This window comes from Globicephala melas, chromosome 10 (genome assembly GCF_963455315.2).
Source record: "Globicephala melas chromosome 10, mGloMel1.2, whole genome shotgun sequence".
In the NCBI taxonomy this organism is placed as follows: domain Eukaryota; kingdom Metazoa; phylum Chordata; class Mammalia; order Artiodactyla; family Delphinidae; genus Globicephala; species Globicephala melas.
The window spans coordinates 17,739,127-17,766,202 of NC_083323.1; the positions used below are offsets into that span (position 1 = coordinate 17,739,127).

At 35.9% G+C, this 27,076-nt stretch overlaps 1 protein-coding gene across 3 annotated transcripts in view; it reads right to left on the reverse strand.

Annotated features, from left to right (window-relative positions):
- HCFC2 (host cell factor C2) overlaps positions 1–27,076 on the reverse strand; it is an 85,263-nt gene that overhangs the window by 56,957 nt on the left and 1,230 nt on the right. For all 3 annotated transcript variants that reach the window (XM_060307006.1, XM_060307005.1, XM_060307004.1), the window contains exons 2-9: positions 26,529–26,677; positions 24,893–25,053; positions 15,763–15,971; positions 14,932–15,016; positions 13,262–13,368; positions 12,969–13,157; positions 9,051–9,218; positions 8,459–8,511 (exon numbers count right to left, since the gene is read on the reverse strand). In XM_060307006.1, the coding sequence (XP_060162989.1) occupies positions 8,459–8,511; positions 9,051–9,218; positions 12,969–13,157; positions 13,262–13,368; positions 14,932–15,016; positions 15,763–15,971; positions 24,893–25,053; positions 26,529–26,677 (1,121 nt within the window). The remainder of the gene's footprint in view (positions 1–8,458; positions 8,512–9,050; positions 9,219–12,968; positions 13,158–13,261; positions 13,369–14,931; positions 15,017–15,762; positions 15,972–24,892; positions 25,054–26,528; positions 26,678–27,076) is intronic.

Here is a 27,076-nt window from a genome sequence, read left to right on the forward strand (position 1 = left end):
TAGGAAGTAGCTTTGGGCTGTGATTAGTGCCTTATAAAAGTGGCCCAAGAGTTTTGTTGGTTTTTTTTAAAACAGATTGTGCAAGATTGTTTTCACAAAAACTTGAAAAATTCACAAGTGGATCAGCAGTGCATGAGCACCCCCTTTTCCTGATGGTGAACGCCAACACTGTGTGGCTGACAGGGTCTTGGTGCTCCAGCTGGGTGGCAGGCCTGAGCCTCGGAGGTGGGAGAGACGAGTTCAGGACACTGGACCACCAGAGACCTCCTGGCCCCACGTAATATCAATCAGTGAGAGATCTCGCAGATCTCTGTCTCAACGCTAAGACCCAGCTCCACTCAATGACCAGCAAGCTCCAGTGGTGGACACCCCATGCCAAACAACTAGCAAGACAGGAACAAAACCCCACCCATTAGCAGAGAGGCTGCCTAATATACTAAGTTCACAGACACCCCAAAACACACCACTGGATGCGGTCATGCCCACCAGAAAGACAAGATCGAGCCTCACCCACCAGAACACAGGCACCAGGTCCCCTCTGCCAGGAAGCCTACACAACCCACTGAACCAACCTTACCCACTGGGGGCAGAAACCAAAAACAATGGGGAACTACAAACCTGCAGCCTGCGAAAAGGAGACCCCAAACACAGTAAGTTAAGCAAAATGAGAAGACAGGGAAATACGCAGCAGATGAAGGAGCAAAATAAAAACCCACCGGACCTAACAAATGAAAAGGAAATAGGCCGTCTACCTGAAAAAGAATTCAGAGTAATGATAGTAAAGATGAGCCAAAATCTTGGAAACAGAATGGAGAAAATACAAGAAACGTTTAACAAGGACCTAGAAGAACTGAAGAGTAAACAAACAATGATGAACAACAAAATAAATGAAATTAAAAATTCCTTAGAAGGAACCAATAGCAGAATAACTGAGGCAGAAGAACGGATAAGTGACCTGGAAGATAAAACAGTGGAAATAACTACTGCAGAGCAGAATAAAGAAAAAAGAATGAAAAGAATTCAGGACAGTCTCAGAGACCTCTGGGACAACATTAAACACACCAACATTCGAATTATAGGGATCCCAGAAGAAGAAGAGAAAAAGAAAGGGACTGAGAAAATATTTGAAGAGATTATAGTTGAAAACTCCCCTAATATGGGAAAGGAAATAGTCAATCAAGTCCAAGAAGTGCGGAGTGTCCCATACAGGATAAATCCAAGGAGAAACACGCCAAGACACATATTAATCAAAATATCAAAAATTAAATACAAAGAAAAAATAATAAAAGCAGCAAGGGAAAAACAACAAATAACATACAAGGAAATCCCCATAAGGTTAACAGCTGATCTTTCAGCAGAAACTCTGCAAGCCAGAAGGGAGCGGCAGGACATATTTCAAGTGATGAAAGGGAAAAACCTACAACCAAAATTACTCTACCCAGCAAGGATCTCATTCAGATCCGACGGAGAAATAAAACCTTTACAGACAAGCAAAAGCTAAGAATTCAGCACTAGCAAACCAGCTTTACAGCAAATGCTAAAGGAACTTCTCTAGGCAGGAAACACAAGAGAAGGAAAAGACCTACAATAACAAACCCAAAACAATTAAGAAAATGGGAATAGGAACATACATATTGATAATTACCTTAAATGTAAATGGATTGAACGCTCCAACCAAAAGACACAGGCTGGCTGAAGGGATTAAAAAACAAGACCCGTATATGTGCTGTCTACAAGAGACCCACTTCAGACCTAGGGACACATACAGACTGAAAGTGAGGGGATGGAAGAAAGATATTCCATGCAATGGGAATCAAAAGAAAGCTGGAGTAGCAATACTCATATCAGATAAAATAGACTTTCAAATAAAGACTATTACAAGAGACAAAGAAGGACACTACATAATGAGCAACGGATCAATCCAAGAAGAAGATATAATAATTGTAAATATTTATGCACCCAACATAGGAGCACCTCAATACATAAGGCAATTGCTAACAGCCATAAAAGGGGAAACTGACAGTAACACAATAATAGTAGGGGACTTTAACACCTCACTTTCACCAATGGACAGATCAACCAAAATGAAAATAAATAAGGAAACACAAGTTTTAAATGATACATTAAACAAGATGGACTTAACTGATATTTATAGGACATTCCATCCAGAAACAACAGAATAAACTTTCTTCTCAAGTGCTCATGGAACATTCTGCCGGATAGATCATATCTTGGGTCACAAATCAAGCCTTGGTAAATTTAAGAAAATTGCAATCATATCAAGTATCTTTTCTGACTACAACATTATGAGACTAGATATCAATTACAGGGAAAAAAACTACAAAATCCAAACACATGGAGGCTAAACAATATGCTACTAAATAACTGAGAGATCACTGAAGAAATCAAAGAGGAAATCAAAAAATACCTAAAAACAAATGACAATGAAAACACGACGACCCAAAACCTATGGGATGCAGCAAAAGGAGTTATAAGAGGGAAGTATATAGCAATACGATCCTACTTCAAGAAACAAGAAAAATCTCAAATAAACTGTAACCTTACACCTAAAGCAATTAGAGAAAGAAGAACAAAAAACCCCCAAAGTTAGCAGAAGGAAAGAAATCATAAAGATCAGACCAGAAACAAAATGAAAAAGAAATAAAGGAAATGATAGCAAAGATCAATAAAACTAAAAGCTGGGTCTTTGAGAAGATTAAAAAAACTGATAGGGCTTCCCTGGTGGTGCAGTGGTTGAGAGTCCATCTGCCGATGCAGGGGACATGGGTTCGTGCCCTGGTCCGGGAAGATACCACATGTCGCGGAGCGGTTGGGTCTGTGAGCCATGGCCGCTGAGTCTGCGCGTCCGGAGCCTGTGCTCCGCAATGGGAGAGGCCGCAACAGTGAGAGGCCCGCGTACCGCAAAAAAAAAAAAAAAAAAAAAAAATTGATAAACCATTAGCCAGACTCATCAAGAAAAAAGGGAGAAGACTCAAATCAACAGAATTAGAAATGAAAAAGGAGAAGTAACAACTGACACTGCAGAAATACAAAGGATCATGAGAGATTACTACAAGCAACTATATGTGAATAAAATGGACAACCTGGAAGAAATGGACAAATTCTTAGAAGAGCACAACCTTCCCAGACTGAACCAGGAAGAAATAGAAAATAGAAACAGACTGATCACAAGCACTGAAATTGAAACTGTGATTAAAAAGCTTCCAACAAACAAAAACCCAGGTCCAGATGGATTCACAGGTGAATTCTATGAAACATTTAGAGAAGAGCTAACACCCATCCTTCTCAAACTCTTCCAAAATATAGCAGAGGGAGGAACACTCCCAAACTCATTCTACGAGGTCACCACCACCCTGATACCAAAACCAGACAAAGGTGTTACAAAATAAGAAAACTACAGGCCAATATCACTGATGAACATAGATGCAAAAATCCTCAACAAAATACTAGTAAACAGAATCCAGCAGCACATTAAAAGGATCATACACCATGATCAAGTGGGGTTTATCCTTGGAATGCAAGGATTCTTCAATATACACAAATCAATCAATGTGTTACACCATACTAACAAACTGAAGGATAAAAACCATATTATAATCTCAACTGATGCAGAAAAAGCTTTCGATAAAATTCAACACCCATTTATGATAAAAACTCTCTGGGAAGCAGGCATAGAGGGAACTTACCTCAACATAATAAAGGTCATATCTGACAAACCCACAGCCAACATTGCTCTCAATGGTGAAAAACAGAAACCATTTCCACTGAGATCAGGAAGAAGACAAGGTTGTCCACTCTCACCACTATTATTCAATATAGTTTTGGAAGCTTTAGCCACAGCAATCAGAGATGCAAAAGAAACAAAAGGAATCCAAATCGGAAAAGAAGAAGTAAAACTGTCACTGTTTGCAGATGACGTGATACCATACATACAGAATCCTAAAGATGCTACCAGAAAACTACTAGAGCTAATCAATGAATTTGGTAAAGTAGCAGGATACAAAATTAATGCACAGAAATCTCTTGCATTCCTATACCCTAATGAGGAAAAATCTGAAAGAGAAATTAAGGAAACACTCCCATTTACCATTGCAACAAAAAGAATAAAATACCTAGGAACAAACCTACCTAAAGAGACAAAAGACCTTTATGCAGAAAACTGTAAGACACTGATGAAAGAAATCAAAGATGATACAAACAGATGGAAAGATACACCATGTTCTTGGATTGGAAGAAACAACACTGTGAAAATGACTATACTACCCAAAGCAATCTACAGATTCAATGCAATCCCTATCAAACTACCACTGGCATTTTTCACAGAACTAGAACCAAAAATTTCACAATTTGTATGGAAACACAAAAAACTCTGAATAGCCAAAGCAATCTTGAGAAAGAAAAACAGAGGTGGAGGAAGCAGGCTCCCTGACTTCAGACTATACTCAAAGCTATAGTAATCAAGACAGTATGGTACTGGCACAAAAACAGAAATATAGATCAGTGGAACAGGATAGAAAACCCAGAGATAAACCCATGCACATATGGTCACCTTATCTTTGATAAAGAAGGCAAGAATATACAATGGAGAAAAGACAGCCTCTTCAATAAGTGGTGCTGGGAAAACTGGACAGCTACATGTGAAAGAATGAAATTAGGACACTCCCTAACACCATACACAAAAATAAACTCAAAATGGATTCGAGAACCAAATGTAAGACTGGACACTATAAAACTCTTAAGAGGAAAACATAGGAAGAACACTCTTTGACGTAAATCACAGCAAGATCTTTTTTGATCCACCTCCTAGAGTAATGGAAATAAAAACAAAAATAAACAAATGGGACCTAATGAAACTTAAAAGCTTTTGCACAGCAAAGGAAACCATAAACAAGATGAAAAGACAACCCTCAGAATGGGAGAAAATATTTTCCAACTAAGCAACTGACAAAGGATTAATCTCCAAAATATACAAGCAGCTCATGTAGCTCAATATCAAAAAAACAAACAACCAAATCCAAAAATGGGCAGAAGACCTAAACAAACATTTCTCCAAAGAAAATATACAGATTGCCAACAAACACATGAAAGGATGCTCAACATCACTAATCATTAGAGAAATGCAAATCAAAACTACAGTGAGGTATCACCTCACACCGGTCAGAAAGGCCATCATCAAAAAATCTACGAACAATAAATGCTGTAGAGGGTGTGGAGAAAAGGGAACCCTCTTGCACTGTTGGTGGTAATATAAATTGATACAGCCACTATGGAGAACAGTATGGAGGTTCCTTAAAAAACTAAAAATAGAACTACCATACAACCCAGCAATCCTACTACTGGGCATATACCCTGAGAAAACTATAATTCAAAAACAGTCATGGACCAAAATGTTCATTGCAGCACTATTTACAATAGCCAGGACATGGAAGCAACCTAAGTGTCCATCGACAGATGAATGGATAAAGAAGATGTGGCACATATATACAATGGGATATTACTCAGCTATAAAAAGAAACAAAATTGAGTTATTTGTAGTGAGGTGGATGGACCTAGAGTCTGTCATACAGAGTGAAGTAAGTCAGAAATAGAAAAACAAATACCATATACTAACACATATATATGGAATCTAAAAAAAAAAAAAATGGCTCTGATGAACCTAGGGGCAGGACAGGAATAAAGACACAAAAGTAGAGAATGGACTTGAGGACACGGGGAGGGGGAAAGGGAAGCTGGGACGAAGTGAGAGAGTGGCATGGACCAAATGTAAAATCGATAGCTAGTGGGAAGCAGCCACATAGCACAGGGAGATCAGTTCAGTGCATTGTGACCACCTAGAGGGGTGGGATAGGGAGGGTGGGAGGGAGACGCAAAAGGGAGGGGATATGGGGATATATGTATATGTATAGCCGATTCACTTTGTTATACAGCAGCAACTAACACAACAATGTAAAGCAATTATACTCCAATAAAGATGTTAAAAAAAAAAAAAAAAGTGGCCCAGGGCTTCCCTGGTGGCGCAGTGGTTGGGAGTCCACCTGCCGATGCAGGGGACATGGGTTCGTGCCCCGGTCCAGGAGGATCCCACATGCCGCGGAGCGGCGTAGCCTGTGCTCCGCAAGGGGAGAGTCCACAGCAGTGAGAGGCCTGCGTACCGCCAAAAAAAAAAAAAAAAAAGTGGCCCAAGAAAGATCCATTGTCCCTTCCACCATGTGAGGATACAATGAGAAGTCAGCAGTCTGCAACCCTAAAGAGGTTCCTCACCAGAACTCTACCATGCAGGCACCCTGATCTCAGACTTCCAGCCTCCAGAAATGCAGGAAATAAATGTCTATTGTTTATAAGCCACCTAGGCTGGGGTGTTTTGTTATAGCGGGCCAAATGGACTAAGACATCTTCCAAGCTCATTTTTAACGCCTCACTTAAACATGAAAGGACAGCCAAGCATCACCAGACATTTGATAACAGCCTCTAACATGGAAGTCCAAGACCAAAACAAATTTTTTTTAAAAGGAGCTTGAAAAAAAGAAATAATGTTGAGAGCAGAATATAACTCCCTTTTTTAAAAAAAAGCATAATTCTTGAAGAGATAAGGGAAAATATTACATTCATGAAGCAAAAATAAAATGTCATAAAAGAAATAAAGAATAAGAGCAGGCTTTTAGAGATTAAATATGTGGTTGAATATATTTAAAAATTGCATAGAAGATTTATAACATAAATGAAGAAACTTTTCAGAAAGCAGAACAGACAGAGGAAAAATAGAAAGTAAAAAGTAAAATCAGAGGATTAGTTCAGGAGGACCATCATTCAATTAACAGGAGTTTCCAAAAAAGAGAAAGAGAATGTGGAAGGAGGAAATAATCAGTAATGAAAGCCATGAGTTTCCAGAATGACGCAGCCCACTGACTGCACAGTACAGTGAATGAAGCAAAGACACACACTCTAAGGTACATCACTGTTGAAATTTCAGAGAACTGGGGATTAAAACAAAAAAAATTAGGTCACACATAAACGATCAGGAATCCGAGTGGCAACAGACTTCTTAACAGCAACACTGAATGCTAAAAGAGAGTAGGAAAATGTCTTACCATTTCTAAGGAAAACATTTCCAATACAGAATTCTATATATAACGCAGCCAAGCTACCAATCAAACGTGAACAGAGAAAAGGCATTTTCACATATGTAAGATCTCAAAAAGTTTACCTTTCATAAACCCTTTCTCAGGAAATTACTGGAGAATACCAAGAAAGAATGAAATGAGATCAATGGACTCTAACACAGAAAAGAGGTAAAAGAAACTTCCAAAGTGAAGCAAATGGAAGTTCTAATCTGACAGCTGAGTAGCAGACTTAGAGAAGAATTAGTACAGACTAGAGCATCAAGACAGAGGCCCTGGGAGGAATGGTTCCGGGGGCAGGGGGTGGTGAAGAAAGAAAAAAGAGACTACCTTATATGTTTGAATATTTTGAGAGGAGTTTTATTATTTTATTGGATAATCTGAGTATTAATTAATGATAGGCAAGAAGAAAACCAAGCAAATGAAAAAGTGAGGCAGTTAACAATGCCAAGAAAAACAAAAAATTACATGAAGAAGGAACAATGTTCACAGCACACTACATGGCTCACCTATGAATATGTCATCATCACAATGTAAATATCAAATAATGATTCAACTAAACATATTTAAAGGATGTGGGAAGAGGAAGGGGAGGAAATGGCAATATTTTAAGAGATCATAAAATCTTCATCTTCCATTACTAAAGACAATTGACCTAAAACTAGAAAGTCAAGAAGTGGCAGCACAAGGATTTTATTTAAAAGCACAAAGGTGGATACCAGAAGAGAGCTAAAATATTTGAAAGTAGTTGTTTCTAGAGGCAGGATCAAGGGCAAGTAGGAGCAGAGCAGGAAACTATTGCTCTTCATTATAAACCTTGTAGTACCACCTAAATTAAAAAAAAAACAAAAACCAAACATATATATATATACATACATATAAATATATATAAATATATACACACATATATATACATATATATGTGTGTGTGTATATATATATGTGTGTATATATATATATACGTATATATATAGTGTGTGTGTGTGTTTGTGTGTTTGTATTAGCCTCTGATACTATGTGTAATGAGACTTCAATCTCTTGGCCAGGGGTTCTTAATTCAGGCTACTGTCACAATGATATACGGAGCTTTCCTTAAAAACAGAGTTATCTGGGCATCGTTTTAAGATTCTGCTTCACTAGATCTGGGGAAAGGCATGGGGAATCTGTGTTTATTTGTTTGTTTTTTAATCTCAGAGGTGATTGTGATGTGCAGCCACGGTTCAGAACCCCTGTCCTAGGGTAATATGCTAAAAATATTAATAAAAATTGGGACTGTAACCATAAACATTCATTTACTGTTATAAATTTTTTCAACTTACACTGTTAGGAATGATGCTATTACTGCCTTGTCTGTGTGGGTCCATCCTGACTCCTGTAGGAATGGGAAAGTTCAGACTGATATGCTCTAAATTAGCTTCAAGAAAATACATTACAATCAAATATTTTTAAAAGTTACATATTAAAGGTTTAAAAAGTTGCATATTTATCAAAGTTTACCTGTTTTCTTAATAGTCTGCTTAATAGTTGACTGAAATCCTTTTTGGAAGAACATGTAAAATTAAATTTGCCTTTACTTTCCTTCCAAGTGCCTGTTAGTTAAAAATACTTTTGAAAGAAGCTGAAATATTTATGAAAACTAATTAAAACCATCTCCTGAAGTCAAGTAGCATGTCAGATTAAGAAAGTACATCAAAATGAACTCCAGAAAAAACATTCTACCCTACATGCCTATGTGTTCTACTACACCATAATGGTAATACAGTCAAGTTTCAGAGTTGAAACATATTTTTCAGGCAGGAAACATCATAGAATAAAATTTCTTAAACCAGGTCTAATCACAGGCTTTTCTACACTATCTTTCTTTCGTGAAGCATATGAGCATACACGCTTTAAGTGTGAAAATTATGTTACCTTGCATATTTGGTGTTGCTGAAGAATCTGATGACACAGCTTGGTACGGCAAGTCTGTATTCAACTGCAAAAGATAGCCTTCAACTGTAGGCACTTCATCCCATTTGACATGAAAAGAGTTGGTAGTGGCTTTGATCAGTTGTACTTGTGATGGTGCCGGTGGTTTCTCTAAAGAACAATATTGGTATTATGTATTAAAGTTTCAAATGTATCAATAGTTTGCCTATATAGCTTGTGGACCTGGAGTTCTGAAAACATCAGCAATGAACAGTTCATCTGTTTACTAAGAGGAAAAAATTTACTCAGATAAACATAGCTATAGTAGGTCAAATAAAAATAATTTGGAGTTCTGATTTTATTTATCTAATTCCTTATATGAATAAATCTATAAACAAAATAATTTAGTTCCAAGCTGAGTCATCAAATTAAAAAAAATATTTAATCCTAGAAGTGTGGGGAAAAACCAAGTACTTTATAGTTACAGCTATGCTATTTTACCTTCTTGGTAAGTTTTTAATTTTATGACCCAATTTTGAGCCAACAGCATACATGTCAGAAATACTGTTAATGTTGGCAAAAATGATTTGGACATGATATTTTGGAAAAACTTCTTTGAAGTAACTTCTTTGAAGTTAATACCTTCTTATCAAAACTTGTACTAACCAGGGCTTCCCTGTGGCGCAGTGGTTGAGAGTCCGCCTGCTGATGCAGGGGACACAGGTTCGCGCCCCGGTCTGGGAAGATCCCACATGCTATAGAGCGGCTGGGCCCATGAGCCACGGCCCATGAGCCACGGCCGCTGAGCCTGCGCGTCCGGAGCTTTTGCTCCGCAATGGGAGAGGCCACAACAGTGAGAGGCCCGTGTACCGCAAAAAAAAAAAAAGAAACAAAAGAAAAACTTGTACTAACCAAAACAGGTAATTATTTTGGAATAAAATGTTACCAACATTTCTAAAACAATAACAATCATAGACTATTAGAACTGGAAAAAAGGACCTAAGATTATTTCTACAATATCCCTGTCTTTTTGTTTACCTATCAAATTAGGGAACTCACAAATCCCAAGGCAGTACACTCCATCTCTGGACAGTTATATAAGAAAATGTATTTTTCTAGTGAGTTGAAATCTATACACTATAATTTAATCTTTATAGAACAAGTCTAATATCTATCTCTTTGTATCTTTTAGAATAGGGGTCAGCAAACTATGGCTCATGGACCAGATCCAGTCTCTGCCTATTTTTATAAATAAAGTTTCACTGAAATATAGCTATGCTCCTTTGTTTAGGTATTGTCTATGACTCCTTTTATGCTACAGCTGTAGAGGTGAGTAGGTGTAACAGAGACGTTATGGCCCAAAAAGCTTAAAATATTTACCCTCTGGGTCTTTACAAAAACAGTCTAATGTCCCTGTTTTAGAGGGTAATTAAGCCTAGTTCCTCCAACTATTCCCATGGAAATTCCTCCACGATCCTATTCACAATCCAGCTTATTTATGTTTTTCAAAGTAAGGCAACCCATACCTGAACAAAAGCAGAGAATAAGAAGACAAGTCCAGGAGGTACACCACCCACATAAAAGAAGTTACATGAAGAAAAAGAGAGAAAACAGAAGGGTGTAAATCAGTGAAATAAACTGAGAATTCTCACAACTGAAGAACATGAGTTTCCATACTGAAAGGGCCCACTGAGTACTCAACACAAGGGATTAAAAATAGACACACAACAAGACACATCATCATAAAATTTAAGAACGGTAGGGACAAAGAAAAAATTCTAAAAGCTATCAGGGGAAAGGTCACATTTAAAAGGACCAAAAATCAGAAGTGGTTTAGATTCTAACAAAAACACCTGAAGTTTGAATATAACAACTTGCAAAAAAATTTTTTCCCAGCTTTCAAAATTCTGAAGGATAATGACTTCCAATATAGAATTCTATTTCCGCTCAAACTGTAAATTCAGTAGGAAGGAAGACTGAACTTATTTTCAAACAATGCAAGATCTCAAAATAAATTTATCACCTATGCACCCTTTTCCTGGGATGTGCTCTACAAAAATGAGGATGTAAACTAACGAAGGGAAAAATATGAGATCCAGGAAACAGGGAATCCAGCACAGGTGAGAGGCAAAAGATATCCCCAGAAAGATGATGAAGGGAGACTCCAAGATGATAGGTGTGCTCAATTTGTGGAAGGCAATCATCTCAGATTGGAGGAGGAGAAATTTCTTCAAGATGAGGAAATTTGATAGAATATCTGATGCATCTAACCATAATGAGAGAAGATTTAAACAAATGAGAGCATAGACTGAATTAGTGGTAAATACATACAGATCTAAAACAAAAAAAGTGACCATTACTAATCGACGGCAAACAAAAAATATTCACAATATTCTACATAGCTCACCTGTGAATAGCATTTATATGGTTATAATGTAAACACTGAACACTCATCTAACAAAATTATGGTGTAATCAATCATACTCAGAGAGTAGGGGTTAGGGAAGGTGCATAGGAGAGAGGTGAGGAGTGGTGGGAAGAAGAGAGAAATCCTTAACTTCCACGGTAGAAAGTGAGCATATTATGCCTAAACTGAAAAAAAATAAAAGTAACATATTCATGTTATATGGAGAACTGTAAGTAAATACCATAAGAACTGTTTAACAGAGCTGAAAGCACATGCTTGTGAAGCAAGGAAAATGGGAGGAAAGTGTGAGCAAAAGACTGTTATTTTTCATAAAAAACACTTATGGAAGTATATTAATCTTTATATGAACTCAAATGCACAAAACTTAACTAAAAGTGAAGAAAGGCAAGATGAAGAACCCTACTCCCCTCCCCTGCCCAAACTGAGGCCAAGTTATCACAAGGAAAAGCAAAATCTAAATTTTGCCTTTATGATAGTGGCCATGATTACTTTTAGAAAGATATTCCTGTCCACAGCCTTTTATGGAAAGGTTTATGGAAAAACTGGCCATTCAGAGACAATGATCTTTAATCTTTTAAAAGTCACAGATCTCTTATAGAATCTGGTTAAAGTGACATATTTGCTACTGAGAAAAATTTATATGTGCACATTTTTCTTCTAATCTCAGAGACTGATTAGAAGCTTATCCTTGGACTTCAGCTCATAATTTCCAATTTCAAAGATGAATCAGTAAGTTCAATTTTCTATAGTTTTTCCTCCTTGCTAGTATGTACTTCTTCCATAGAAAGCATTTAGTCTCCAACTTAACTGTTCCACTTATTACTTTTTCAAGTATCTTAATTTTAAAATTAAACTTTCTACATTATAAAAGCAATGCATGCTACTGCAGAAAATACAGATAAGAGAGAAAACCTTTTAAAAAAATGTATAATCTCACCTCTTAGATAATACTTTGGTACACAGTGTATCCTTCCAGATTTTCCTGTTTATACACTTAAAAGAAAAACTGGAATCATAGGTATGTTTTATAATCTGCTTTTCTCATAAAACAACACATACTACATCTTCAGATCTGATTTCTCTACTGGCTTCCAGACTTCTTTATTCCCTCAATTGCCTACTTGATCTCCTTATTTCAAACTTAGCAGGGTTTAAATGGAACTTTCCATTTTCTCCACAAGCCTGTTTTCTCCGCAATTTTCCCAGCTCAATAAATAGAAATACCACCAAATTATTCAAGCTAAAAACGTCATCCTTCTTTCCTCTCTTTCTGTCATCTGCCATACCCAAATCAGTCGGTTCTGTCAACAAGAACTCCAAAACACGTCCTGAATTTATCCATCTCCACGTATGAAAAACCCGAATGAACTTTTTGGCCAAACCAACATGAAAAAGAGAGGCAGTGGCTTTGCAGTAAGTCTCAAAAGACAGACATCATTTGATTATTTATTTATCTAAAGGAAAAACTGTATTTGTTAAATACTCTTACCTACCAGTATCAAGATACCAAAGATCCTTGCAGCAAACTTGACTATTCAGTGCTTTTTTGTAGCCATCTCTTCCACTCCAAAAATACAATCGAGTGCCAATTGCAACAGCACAGTGTCCAGCTCTTGGTCTTGGTCTTGAATTTTTTTTGTCTTCTTGAGAATCTGATACTAGGGTGGTCCACTCTGCTGTATCTAAAGACAGAAATATCCATGATTAATCTACTTTTCTTAAATGACAAAATAACAAAAGTTATTTTATTAATAAACTTTATTTTAATAACTCTTAAAAGACTCACCAAGATTTAAGTAAGAAAATGAACTGGTACATCTCCATTCACAATCATGAGGTGAAGTCTCAATATTTTCCCCCTTATGTGGAACCCATCCACCAAAGATGTACATCCTGAACAACAAAAAAAGAAAACATAAAGTAGCTGTTTTTTTTCTAAAGCTTTAATTTTATTTTTCAGATTTAAAATGCTAAGAATAGACAAATTTATTTTTTCTTGACTCAAAGCTTCAGGACTAATAAATCACTTATCACTGTCAAGGTAATGGAAATACGATAGTGAATAAAGTGGTCTTCTTTCAAGAGTTTATAATTTTATGAAGCAATACAGAATCAAAATTATTACTCTCTGGCAAGTTATTCAAAGTGGGAAATATTTCAATTATAATACATTTGAAAATCAATAATGTATGCAATAAACTAAGGGTTGCCTGCCAGAAGGATACTCAAATGATCTATGACATCCAAAGTTAAATTTAGAATTGTATGTGTATAGTAACCAAAGAGAATTAAGTTTCTTATAACTTTGGTCACTGATATCATCAAACAAAAACCATTAGACTATGTTCCTCAGGGCCCTAAGGGTTCTCGAGACATGCCCGATGGCTGCTGAAGAAGAAAGGCTCATCAGGAAGAGCTCAGGCCATGTAGCCTCATGTCAACCAGAGAAGCTCTATTTTTTTTTAATCTATTTTATATATTAGAGTTCCAATGGAAAAACTACATGTTATAAAAGGGTTCTGCTATTTAAAAAAATGAACATCTTATTAGGTTTTGTTTATGGCTATTTTTTAAGAAGAACTAATGAGGTTCTAAATTACAACTAGCTGTTTCCTAAAACATTACTTTTAAGGTGAAGTCCCTACACAGGTAAACACTTACTTAAATTCTATTTAAACAATATTCCTAATTCTGGCCCAACGTTGCACAAAAAAGGGAACTTGTTGATAGTAACAGCTAACCTTTACGGAGTGCTCTCTATGTACCTGGCACTGTTTGAAGCATTTTATATGTATTAATTCACTCAATCCTCATAACAGTCTTGTGAAGGAGGTTTTATTATTATCCACATTTTATACTTGAGGAAACTGAGGTACAAATAAAGTTTCCTTGCCCCAGAACAGATAGGACAAGTATCAAAGCTCAGACCTGAATTCGGGCAATCTGGTTACAGAGTCCACATTCTATCCATAACACCATCCAAAGTATAATCATTGAGCATAGACGCTGAATACACACCTGGGTACAAATCAATACGTGAAAAATATGTAAAATATGTAAAAAGAAACAGTGAGTTATGTGTGTCAAATCTGTTGATGGAGGACAGATCAGTTTGACAACACTCTACCTTACACTTATATAACACCTACTCTGTGCATGATATTGTAAGGAATGTGAAGAAGTAAAAGAGGCAGCATGACAAGAAAATGGTAAGTATTTTGACTCTTATGGGCATATTACTTTATGCCCAATAAATACTTACTTTATGCACAAGACAAGAAAATGGTAAGTATTTTAGCTCCTGTGGGCATATTACTTTATCTTCACTAAGCACAATCAAACATTATTAAATCATTTTCAAGAAATTAGCAGCATCACTCTTCTTTGTACCTATCTTTCTTAAGTTTGTTAAAAAGACAAAAAAAAGGAAGACTAAAAAACAGAAAAACACCATACTTATTTCCTATAACACTGGCTGTATGAAGGCTTCGTGGAAGTGGCACTGTCCCTTTAGTTTCTGGTTTTGACCATGACATAGTTTCTAAAAGTAAAAATAAGTATATTAGCAACTTAATCTAATAATAGCAAATTACTTCAACTTGCAGAATTTAAAAAAAAAGGACTTACAAAAATGAAGCAAAGGGTTTCAAAACCATTACTTGAATTTCATCTTAAAATAAACATTTCCAGCTGACATAAATTGCCAATCACAGAAATCTATTTACACTTGAATGTTAGTATTTGTAATGGAGAGGTGTATTTAGGGTGCTACTTTTTAATTTTGAATTAAAACCAGATTAAGGATTTTAACATTTTAAGTAAGAGCATATTGTGTAGAAGACACTCAGAAGTGGAAGCACACATACCCTCCAAATATTCATTCCTACGATCCCTTAAAATAGCTATGCAAGGAGGTTTTTCACTGACCAGCAGTAACATTACTAACGCCACATTTCCTGTAGACAGAGTAACCACATAAATTCAATCATCCTCAACTGGGACATCTCACAGAGTGAAAGGGGTACTATTGATAATTACGTGGGACAATAAGCATAAACCAGGACCATCCAAGGCAAACCAGAATATATGGTGACCTGACTTATAGGGAGCCCAGGAGAGTTACTGTCATAAATCAAATATTCATTTGTTCAACTTGACTGATCAGCAATCACTCATATCAAGTACAACTCAATAAAAACTGTAATCAAAAATATTTTTCAAAGCAATTTTTGTATTTGCCTTTATCAATCATAATGAATTCCTGAGCCTGAATGAACTTAAGCTTACCTAAGTCAAGTTGCCATAGGTCATCAAGGCGAGCACCACACATTCCACCAAAAACATACATTTTAGGACTTCCTGAATCTCTTCTGCAATATATAACAGCTGTGTGGGATTCTCTTGGAGAAGGCACAATCCCTTTAGTCACTGGAATGCTCCAACCCACAACACCAGAACCATGCTGTAGCTCCAGCTCATAGAAATCATTTAAATATCTAGGATATAATGAAAGAAATTAAAACATTAACATGATATACACTTTTTATTTGCTTTTTGTTTCTATTTATAAAAATAACATATGCTTATTCATATAATACAGAAAGCCATTAGAAGAGCAGAAACCCCATAACTCATTCATTCAACATGTATTCATCAAACACTACTATGTACCAGGCACTCTTGTGGGGATCAGTAGTGAACAGAAGAGATTAAAAAAATTCCTGCCATCATTTAGCCAGCACTCTTGTCCATGACAATACCGTGACGGTTTCAAAACATAGCTGCAAATTCCCTGACACTCTTCCCATGAGGAGGTAGGGTCTATGTCCCCTCCCCTTGATGCTAGGCAGGTTGTGACTGCGTCAACTAATAGAGTGTGGTGAAATGATACTATGTGACTTCTGGGGCTCAGTCACAGAAGGCCAATGCAGCTTCACTACAGAACACTTGCACTTGGAATCCTGAACCTCCCTGAAAGTCCAACTGTCACAAAACCACCATATGGAGAGGACACAAGTAGGCACGCAGGATGACAGTCCCAGTTGAGTTCATCCTTCAGCCATCTCAGCTGAGGCATCAGACATGGCAGTGACCACTGAAGCCTTCCCATCTGAGGGCCTAGTCATCACTGCTGTGTCCTGTATGAATTCCCAATGTACAGAATCCACGAACACAATAAAATGGTTGCTATTTTGCATCACTAACTTTTGGGGCAGTTTATTACATGGTACTAGATAACCAGAACAATCAATTACTATTGACAATAATTAGTAAATACCCTTTCAGACCTCTCTCTCTATGGATACCCACATATGTATAAGCAAGATATACTACAAATATTGCTTTGCAACTTTTTTCTTTTTAAATTTTCACTCTATAATGTCATAGCAATGTCCTACATAGCTTTTCTACTCTAGAAATTGGCATGAATCTTCTCATCTATGACATGATGTTTTCAGTGTTTTGAGCAAAGTGACACTTATAAGAATCTATCTCTCAATAAATTGAGTAATCAAATTATTACTCAAATATGAGGGCAAAATTAAACATTTTAGAACATATAAAACTGCAAAATTTAGGGCTTCCCTGGTGGCGCAGTGGTTGAGAATCCACCTGCCGATGCAGGGGACACGGGTTCGTGCCCCGGTCCGGGAAGATCCCACATGCTGTGGAGCGGCTGGTCCCGTGAGCCATGGCCGCTGAGCCTGCGCGTCCGGAGCCTGTGCTCCGCAACAGGAGAGGCCACAACAGTGAGAGGCCCGCGTACCGCAAAAAAAAAACAAAAAAAACAACAACTGCAGTTTAGCCATATAACTGTTCTGTGAAAAAATGATGCTAGATCATCCAGGAAAAATAAAAAGAAATCCAAGAAAGAATACACTGAATAAAAGAAATGGTTGTGCAAAGAAACTAGTAATTTATAATTAAATTTAAATTGATGTTTATAACCGTGGCTGTGAGGTCTAAATAATCACTGGGAAAGACTGACTAAAAAATTAATTTCTTAACATTATTGTAGTCTGGAATAAGATTCACAACTCTACGAAACATATGTAAAAAGGGAGTAAGCAAAAAAAGGCTAAAGAAAAAGACAGTAATCTATTTCCAAAGAGTACAAGGCATCTTCAGTTTAAATGTGTATGATGATTTCCAAGCAACTAAGGGAAGCATAGAATTAGCATGTATAATTTTCAAATCATTAGCAGGAAAGAAAGAATCAAAGAAAAATAATAAATCAAGAAAAAGGAAGGAGAAGGAAAAAAAGCAAAGCATAGTCTATGGAAATAAGATGGCTGGGGGAAAAAACAGCTATAAACAATGTCAAAAGAGAAGAGAAAAACTGAAAAAAAATTTAGTAAACATCACAGAATTTTCTTAATATAAAGAGCTCCTATGAAATCAAGATAACGACCAATCACACAATAGACATAGGTAAAAGGATATAAACAGGCAGTTCACAGAACAGGAAATAAAAATTATATAAATATATAAACACACATACACAAATATTCAATCTCATCACAATTTTTAGAAACCTAGCAAAGGCAGGGAAAGGGGTGTGGAGAAGCAACAACAAGCAGAGTAGATGGAAAACATAAAATTACAAGGGCAGGAAAAAACGTCCTTATTTTAAGACAAAGTCTCTTGGAGATAGGGAGTATGCAGGGGAAACAAAAGAACCCCAAATCCAACTATAAGCTATTAATAGCAGGATGATATTAAAACTATTTAACAACTGATATGGCATAGAGTTAAACAGATCAGAACGAATCCCAGCCAGTATGCTATACCAGTGCATACTAGTTAATTGTTAGTCCTATTTACATAAGATAAGTCTACAACAAAATAATACACACAGGTTGAAATTATATATGTAAGGAACAAAACACAAATTCACAATCACACTGGGAGATTTTAACATGTCATTCAGAAGTTATGACCTACACCCACAGGATAAAAAAGCTTTGAATAATAATTTAAAACATTGATTTAATAAAGAACCTTTTAGCCAAACAGTCAAGAACTTACAATCTTTATGAAGAACTATGGAATAATTACAAAAAATGACTGTGAAATAGACCACAAAAACAACCATTAAAAAGGAGAAATCCTATAGACCACATTTTTTTTAACCTCAATATAATAAAACTAGATATTAGCAACAATAACAAAACTTTCCATTTTGAAATTTTTCTTTTTTTTGGCCACACCACTCAGCTTGTGGAAACTCAGTTCCCCAACCAGGGATCGAACCCAGGTCCATGGCAGTGAAAGCCCAAGTCTTAACCACTGGACCACCAGAGAATTCCTCCATTTGGAAAATTTTAAAAATTAAGCTCAACATCCATTTTTTGGTTAAAAAGAAAGAAAAAATGAATTAGCAAACTATAGATTTAAGAAAACTTCCTTATATATATGGAACCAAAAAATACAACAAACTAGTAAATGTAACAAAAAAGAACCAGACTCACAGATATAGAGAACAAACTGTGGTTAGCAGTGGAGAGAGGGAAGGGGGGGAGGGACAACATGGGGTAGGGAATTAAGAGGTTACAAACCATTAGGTATAAAATAAGCTACAAGGACATACTGCACCACACGGAGAATATAGCCAACCTTTTATAATTATAAATGGAGTATAACCTTAAAAAATTGTGAATCACTATACTGTACACCTGTTACTTATGTAATATTATACAACTATACTTCATATATATATAACTTTTTTTTTAGAACTTCCTTAATCTGATCAAAGGCATATACTAGAGACCTACAGCAAACATCACAATTAAAGATAGAAAGGTAAATATATTAATGAAACAGAAGAGAGTCTAGAACAAGAGCTCACAAACTTTTTCTGGAAAGAGCTAGATAGTAAATATTTTAAGCTTTGTAGGCCATAAATTCTGCCACAACTACTCAACTCTGCCCTTTTAATATGAAAGCAGCCAGAGACAATATGTAAATGAATGGACATGGCTGGGTTCCAATGAAACTTTACTAGCAAAAACAGGCAGCAGGCCAAATTTTGTCTACAGAGAGTAGTTTGTAACCCCTGGTCTAGAGAGTCTAGAAAAAGACCCAATTCTAAGAGAATTAAGATATGACAGAGATGGGAGTTCAACACATTGTGTCGGGGGGGGACTGGCTTATTTAATAAATGGTGGGAGAACTGAAAATTCATTCAGAAGAAAAAGTAAAAAGCCTCACACTAGTCACAGAAATATATTCCAAATGCATTAATATTTTAAACACAAAAACAAAGCTGTGAATGTACTAGAAGAAAATATAGAAAAATTATTTTTATAGTTTTGGGACAGGAGATTCTTCCTAATAAGCAGGATACAAACCAGAAAGCCATTAAAAAGTATATTGTCATACTTGATAAAACAAAAATGAAAACCCTTAAAAAAGCGGGGGGAGCAAACAGAAGACTTGGGAAAAAATATCTGGAACATATAAAACAAATTACATAGAGAACTCCTAAGAATCACTAATAAAAAGAAAAACAAAAATCCATGAAAATATGATTAGAAATAATAAATGAATTCAGCAAGGTCACAGGATACAAGATCAATATACAAAGACCAAATGTATTTCTATATGCTAGCAATGAACAATCCAAAAATGAAATTAAGAAACCAAATCTATTCACAATGTCATCAAAAAGAATAAAAAGTTAGAAATAAATTTAACAAAAGAGCAAGATTTGTACATTGAAAACCTCAAAATATCGCTGACTGACAATAAAGAAGATCTAAATAAATGTAGAGACATTCCATGTTCATAGATTGGAAGACTCAATACTAATAAGATAGCAACTGTCCACAAATTGATCTATATAGTCAACACAATCCCTATCAAAATCCCAGAAGACCTTTTTGCAGAAATTGGCAAGTTGATCCTAAAATTTATACAGAAATGTAAAGGATTCAGAATAGCTAAAACATTCTTGAAAAAAGAGTAATAAAATTTGAGAACTTATATCTTCCTATTTCAAAACATAATATAAAGCTACAGTAATCCAAACAGTGTGGTACTGGCATAAGGCCAGTGGAACAGAATTGAGAGTCCATAAATAAATCCTTACATTTACGGTCAATTCATTTTCAATAAAGGTGCCAAAACAATACAGTGGGAAAAGGATAGTCTTTTCAATGAAAGGTGTTGGGAAAGCTGGATATCTACATGTAAAAGAATGAATTTAGACACTTACTTTACCCAGGCATAAAAATTACCTCAAAATGAATCACAGATATAACTACAGAACTTTTAGAAGAAAATAGAGGAACAAAGCTTTGTAACCTTGAGACACGCAAAGAGTTCTTAAAAAGGATGCTAAAAGCATGACCCATAAAAGAAAAAATGGATAAACTGAACTTATCAAAATTAAAATCTTTGTGCTTCAAAAGATACCATTAAGAAAATAAAAAGACAAGCTACAGATGGGAAGAAAATATTTGCAAATCACATATTTGATTTTTTTAAAAACCTGTATGCAGAATATATAAAGAACACTTATAATTCAATAATAAGAATACAAGCAACTAAATTTTATTTTTAGATTTATTTTATTGAAGTATAGTTGATTTACAATGTTACGTTAATTTCTGCTGTACAGCAAAGTGATTCAGTTATACATATAAATATATACATTTTTTTCATATTCTTTTCATTATGGTTTATCACAGGATATGGAATATAGTTCCCTGTGCTATACAGTAGAACCTTGTTGTTTATCCATTCTCTATATAATAGTTTGCATCTGCTAATCTCAAACTCCCAATCCATCTCTCCCCCACACCCCCACCCTTGGCAACCACAAGTCTGTTCTCTATGTCTGTGAGTCTCTTTCTGTTTCATAGATAAGTTCATTTGTGTCATATTTTAGATTCCACATATAAGTGATCTCATGTGGTATTTGTCTTTCTCTTTCTGACTTCACTTAGTATGATAATCTCTAAGTCCATCCATGTTGCTGCAAATGGCATTATTTCATTCTTTTTTTATGGCTATGTAGTATTCCATTGTATATGTATACCACATCTTCTTTATCCATTCATCTGTCTTTGGACATTTAGGTTGTTTCCATGTCTTGGCTACTGTGAATAGTGCAGCTATGAACACAGGCATGTACGTATCTTTTCGAATTATGGTTTTTTCCAGATATATACCCAGGAATGGGACTGCTGGACCATATGACAACTCTATTTTTAGTTTTTTGTGAAACCTCCATACTGTTTTCCAGAGTGGCTGCAGCAATTTACATTCCCACCAACAGTGTAGGAGGGTTCCCTTTTTTCCACACCCTCTCCAGCATTTATTATTTGTAGACTTTTTTTTTTTTTTTTTTTTTGCGGTATGTGGGCCTCTCACTGTTGTGGCCTCTCCCGCTGCAGAGCACAGGCTCTGGATGCGCAGGCTCAACGGCCATGGCCCATGGGCCCAGCCACTCCACGGCACGTGGGATCTTCCCAGACTGGAGCACGAACCCGTGTCCCCTGCATCGGCAGGCGGACTCCCAACCACTGCGCCACCAGGGAAGCCCTATTTGTAGACTTTTTAATGATGGCCATTCTGACTGGTGTGAGGTGGTACCTGATTGCAGTTTTGATCTGCATTTCTCTAATAATTAGCAATGTTCAGCATCTTTTTTTGTGCCTGTTGGTCAAGTGTATCTAACAAATGAACAGAGATTTGAATAGAAATTTCATCAAACAAAATATATGAATGGCTAAAAAGCTCATGAAAAGAAGCTCAACATCACTGGTCATTAGGGAAATGCAAATTAAAACCATAATAAGATACCACCTTATACCCACTAGGTTGGCTGTAAAAAAAAAAGACAGACAATAACAAGCTTTAACAAGGATGTGGAAAATTTGGAACACTTATACATTGCTGGTGGGAAGGTAAGATGGTAGTCACTTTGGAAAACAGTTTGGTAGTACTTAAGAAGTATAAATTTCCCACATGACTCAGCAATTCTATTACTAGGTATCTAATCAAGAGTAATGAATACATGTCCATAGAAAGACCTGTATGCAAATGATCATAACAGCATTATTCATAAAAGCCCAAAACTGGAAACAATCCAAACGTCTACCAACTGATGAACAGATAAACAAAATGTGATATATCAATACAATGGAGTATTATGCATCAGTAAAAGGAAGAAATATTTGATACATGCTACAACATGGTTGAACCTTAAGAACATTATGCTAAGTGAAAGAAGATAAATGCACAAAAGCACATTTGTACGAAATGTTCAGAAAAGGCTAATCTATGGAGACAGAAAGTAGACTGGTAGTTGCCTGGGGATTGGTATGGGAATGCAGACTGACTGCAAATGAATAAGAAGTTTCTTTTGGAGTGATAGAAATGTTCTAGAACTGGATTGTGGTGATGGTTACACAACACTGTAAATTACTAAAAATCATGGAATTGTACATATAAAAAGGATGAATTTTATGGTATATAATATATACTTCAACTTTTTAAAATAGAAAAATAAACAAGGACCTGAACAGACAATTTCAAAAAAGTAATTGTAAATATCCAATAAGCATTGTTAATCAAGCTCATTCCTAGTTTAAAAATAAATCAAGATAAACCCATGAAATGTATTTCACCAATTATGTTGGCAAAAACTAAGAAGAGTGAGATGATTCAGTATTGCTGAGGGTATAAGGCACTCTCGTACACAGTTATTAGGAGTATAAAATACTTCCATCTCTTTGGAGGTTGATTCAGGGGTACCTAAACAAACTTAAATGTACCCTTTGACCAACACCCTCCCCCCCAATTCCATTTATAAGTATCAATCCTACAAAAATATTTATACATGTGCAAAAACTGTAATAGCAAAATAATGGAAATATTTAAATGTCCATCTGTAGGGGAATGGTTAAATAATTTGCATAATTCAGACTACTTTTCAGCCTTTAAAAAATAGGTCAATCCATATCTACTGCCATGTAAAGATATATTGTTAAAAGTAAAAAACAAACAAAAAACCCAAACAAGTAAACAGCCAAAGTCATAAAGCAAGAAGAAAGACCTCACTTGTATAAAAAAAATACATGTCTGCGTAGAATCAGATTAAGGTTCCCAAGTCCCCTCTCCCAGAAAGCAGAACATGTATCCTTGCATCATGACTCAGGTCTTGGCTTTAGGGCTTGCTCTGACCAATGGAATGTCAACAGAAATGAATGTGCTAGCTTTAATCAAGGTTTTAAAAAGTATCACGTGTATCTAGTTATTCCCTCTAGCAGCATAAACTTGAGAAGCTTACCCTTAACACAACAAAAGCTAATACAATGTGTTACATGAAAAAGGTTCCAAAAGATACACATCAAACTGAATTATGTGTTCTTGCCTATGCTGGGGAACAGTGATGCTATGAGAAAGAACTTCGTATACTTTTTAGTTTCTTGAATTTTACAAGTCTGTACCTAAAAAAAATTGTTTAATGGAAAATGAAAAAAAGACATGGGCTAAAAGTAAAAGTATCTGGATTAGTGTGGTGGTATAAATTCTTTTCCTTTTCTCCAGTTTCCAATTTTTCCATGTAGTTTTAGTATATGTTATTTTTTAAAGTCTGGAGGAAAAAAAAAGCTAACTCTATTATCAGTCTAATGTAGGTAAAAAGACACATTATAATGGCGATGACAACTACTGATATTGCTGATGGCAACTTGAAAGTCCTTTGAAAATTATTCCAATAATCTTATTTAGCAATCACAATGACACTGAAAGGTAGGTATTTAATCACTCCCATTTCACAGTGAAGGAAAACAGGCTTAGATTACTTCCACTAAAGGACACATACACCGTAAGCAGTGAATCAGAAAATAGCCTTTTGGATTCTAAACCTCCAAATCCTGAATGCTATAATGACCATGTGATCAAAACATTATGCAAAAAGAAAAGAGGCAGTGATTAATTCTGTTTGGAAAAAGGAGGAGAGAATTGGTTCTGAAAGTACTTGCTTGTGTGAACCACTCTTAACAGCTTCCTATGAGAAAAATGGAAATGATAGCCTTCATTCTACATTCAGATTTTTGTCACTAACTCTCAGAGAAATATAATTTGAAAATATCCATTTATTACTTTTCATTATCGCTTATGACAACTAAAATTCATTATGGCTCAACATATACAAATATATTGCCACAAGCAGTTATATTAATATCAATTTAATAAGATGATTTCTGATCGGAAAAGGCAGTTTTGAAAACAGATATACTCCAGGGACTAAGGAAAACACAAAATGGACACAAATTTGTTCACTGTTAGGTTTAATTGAAAATGGCTAAGCTTCATCACTTTTGATAATTAAAGATGGAAGAAATGAAATGTTCTTAATCTAAATCGTAAAATAAACATTTGGTCTGAAAAAGTGTTGGCATACCTGGGAACATTATTGTTTGAATCTTCACTTTCATTTGCCAGGCCACCAAACAAATAGCATTTGTTACCATATAAAGAGAAGCTATGTCCCAGCCGAGGACAAGGAGGTAAACCAGAAGGAGGAGGATACGGTTTCACTTTTTTCCATAACCAACGACTTGCCTAAAAAAGAGCATAAATACTCTCAGACAAAATCAGGAAAGTGCTCCTATATTGTCAATAGTGTAACATCATACCAATACATTTTAATCTGAATCTGATCAGAAGACTTCAATAAGCTACTTTTGGGACAAATGACAAGTTAACCAGATAACTTCAGGAATTAAAATGAGTGTTCCAATAGAAATTCAGTCTAATCTTCCATATTCACAGCTTTCCACAATGGCAAACTAAGCTTATAATAATAAACACTAACAGTTATAAAATATTTTCCAAATGAAAAATTCAACATTATTTATAGCTTTACGATTAAATGTAATTTATGTACTCTCACTTTTTGAAATTAGGTAATCCATGGATGGTATATATTTTAACCTTTAAATAAACATAAAGCTCATTAAAAAGTTTTTTTTTTCTTGGCCGCTGCATGGCATGTGAGATCTTAGTTCCCCAAACAGGGATCGAACCTGTGCCCCCTGCAGTGGAAGTGCGGAGTCTTAACCACTGGACCACCAGGGAACTCCAACATAAAGATCACTTAACAAACCAAACTCCAAAACTTATTCTCTAGCCATGGATGCTTTCTTTATCTAAAACTATTTTTGAAAAAATTTTTAAATGGACTGCTTGTAAATAGGCATAATTCACCTACATCTGCCAACTACCAGATATCCTTATGATCACAGAAGTGGGAATATACAGTTCAGGAATAAAAGTCAGTTAGGGCTGTCACAGAGGGCTCTGTGTCTGGTTTATTAGAGAGTAAAATCTAGAAAGGCTATTTGAAACTGTTACCCCTTTTGTATGTACTGCCAGAAAGGGGAAAAAAGTGATTATTAGCGTGAGGGTAACAATTTCTGTAACTAAGGCAGAAGTTTTCAAAAACGTACGGTCTGGAGACCAGCAGGAGCAGGTGGAAACTCAGAAGGAATGCAAATTCTCTGTAGAGAATACTGATTCAGAAACTCTAAGGGCGGAGCCCAGCAATCTGTGTTTTCACAAACCCTCCAGGTGCTTCTGCTGCAGGCTAAAGTTAAAGAAAGACTGCGCTAAGATACAAAAGCTCAAACATATAACTTGTACAACTGAGACTAAGTAACAGGTATCTTAATGTTACAAATGTTGCACTGGGTATTGGAAAAAGACTTACACTAGAAACTTTGGCTTTGGGACTTCCCTGGTGGTCCAGCGGATAAGACTCCGCGCTCCCAATGCAGGGGACACGGGTTTGATCCCTGGTCAGGGAACTAAGATCCCACATCCCACATGCCACACGGCGCGGGCAAAAAAAAAAAAAAAAAAAAAAAAAAAGGAAACTTTGGCTTTTTAGTGAAGTGGAAATGTTTTCTTTGAAGCTATGAAATGTGAAGCTCACACTATTTTAAGCATGTTAATGAAACATTTTGCAATCTTTCAAAGAATTATGAGCAATATCATTAAAATTTCAGGTTGAGATAATAAATTTGAAATATACTTACTTGTAACTCATATAACTCATTGCTGTATCTTCCGTATTCAACCATTCCCCCAAATACTAATATTCTGGTACCATCACAGACAAATCCATGGGCAGCACAGCCTGGAGGGATGTCTCCTCTAACAGCTGGCAGGAACCACTGATTTGTAACTAGTTGCCAAAATAAAATTAAAACCAATTATAATAAACAGTTATCACAAACTATGAGTCTGTACTTTTATATGAATCATTTATATCAGTGGTTCTTAATTGGGAATGGTCTTGCCCACCCAGGGACAAACAAAAAAATTTCAGTTGTCAGAACTGCAGGAGGAGGGTGTTACTGGCAACTAGTGGGTAAAAGGCTGGGGATATAGGGCAGCCCTTAAAACAAACAAAATTATCCGGTTCAAATGTCAATCATGCTGCTGTTGAAAACCCTGATCTATATCACTTAATTTCTCAACAAAAACCCTACTTGGGGAGCATCATCCTCTCTATTTTACAAGTGAAAACTCTGACACTTAGGTTCAGTAACTTTAGGGTTGATCCTTGAGCAACTGGCAGAGC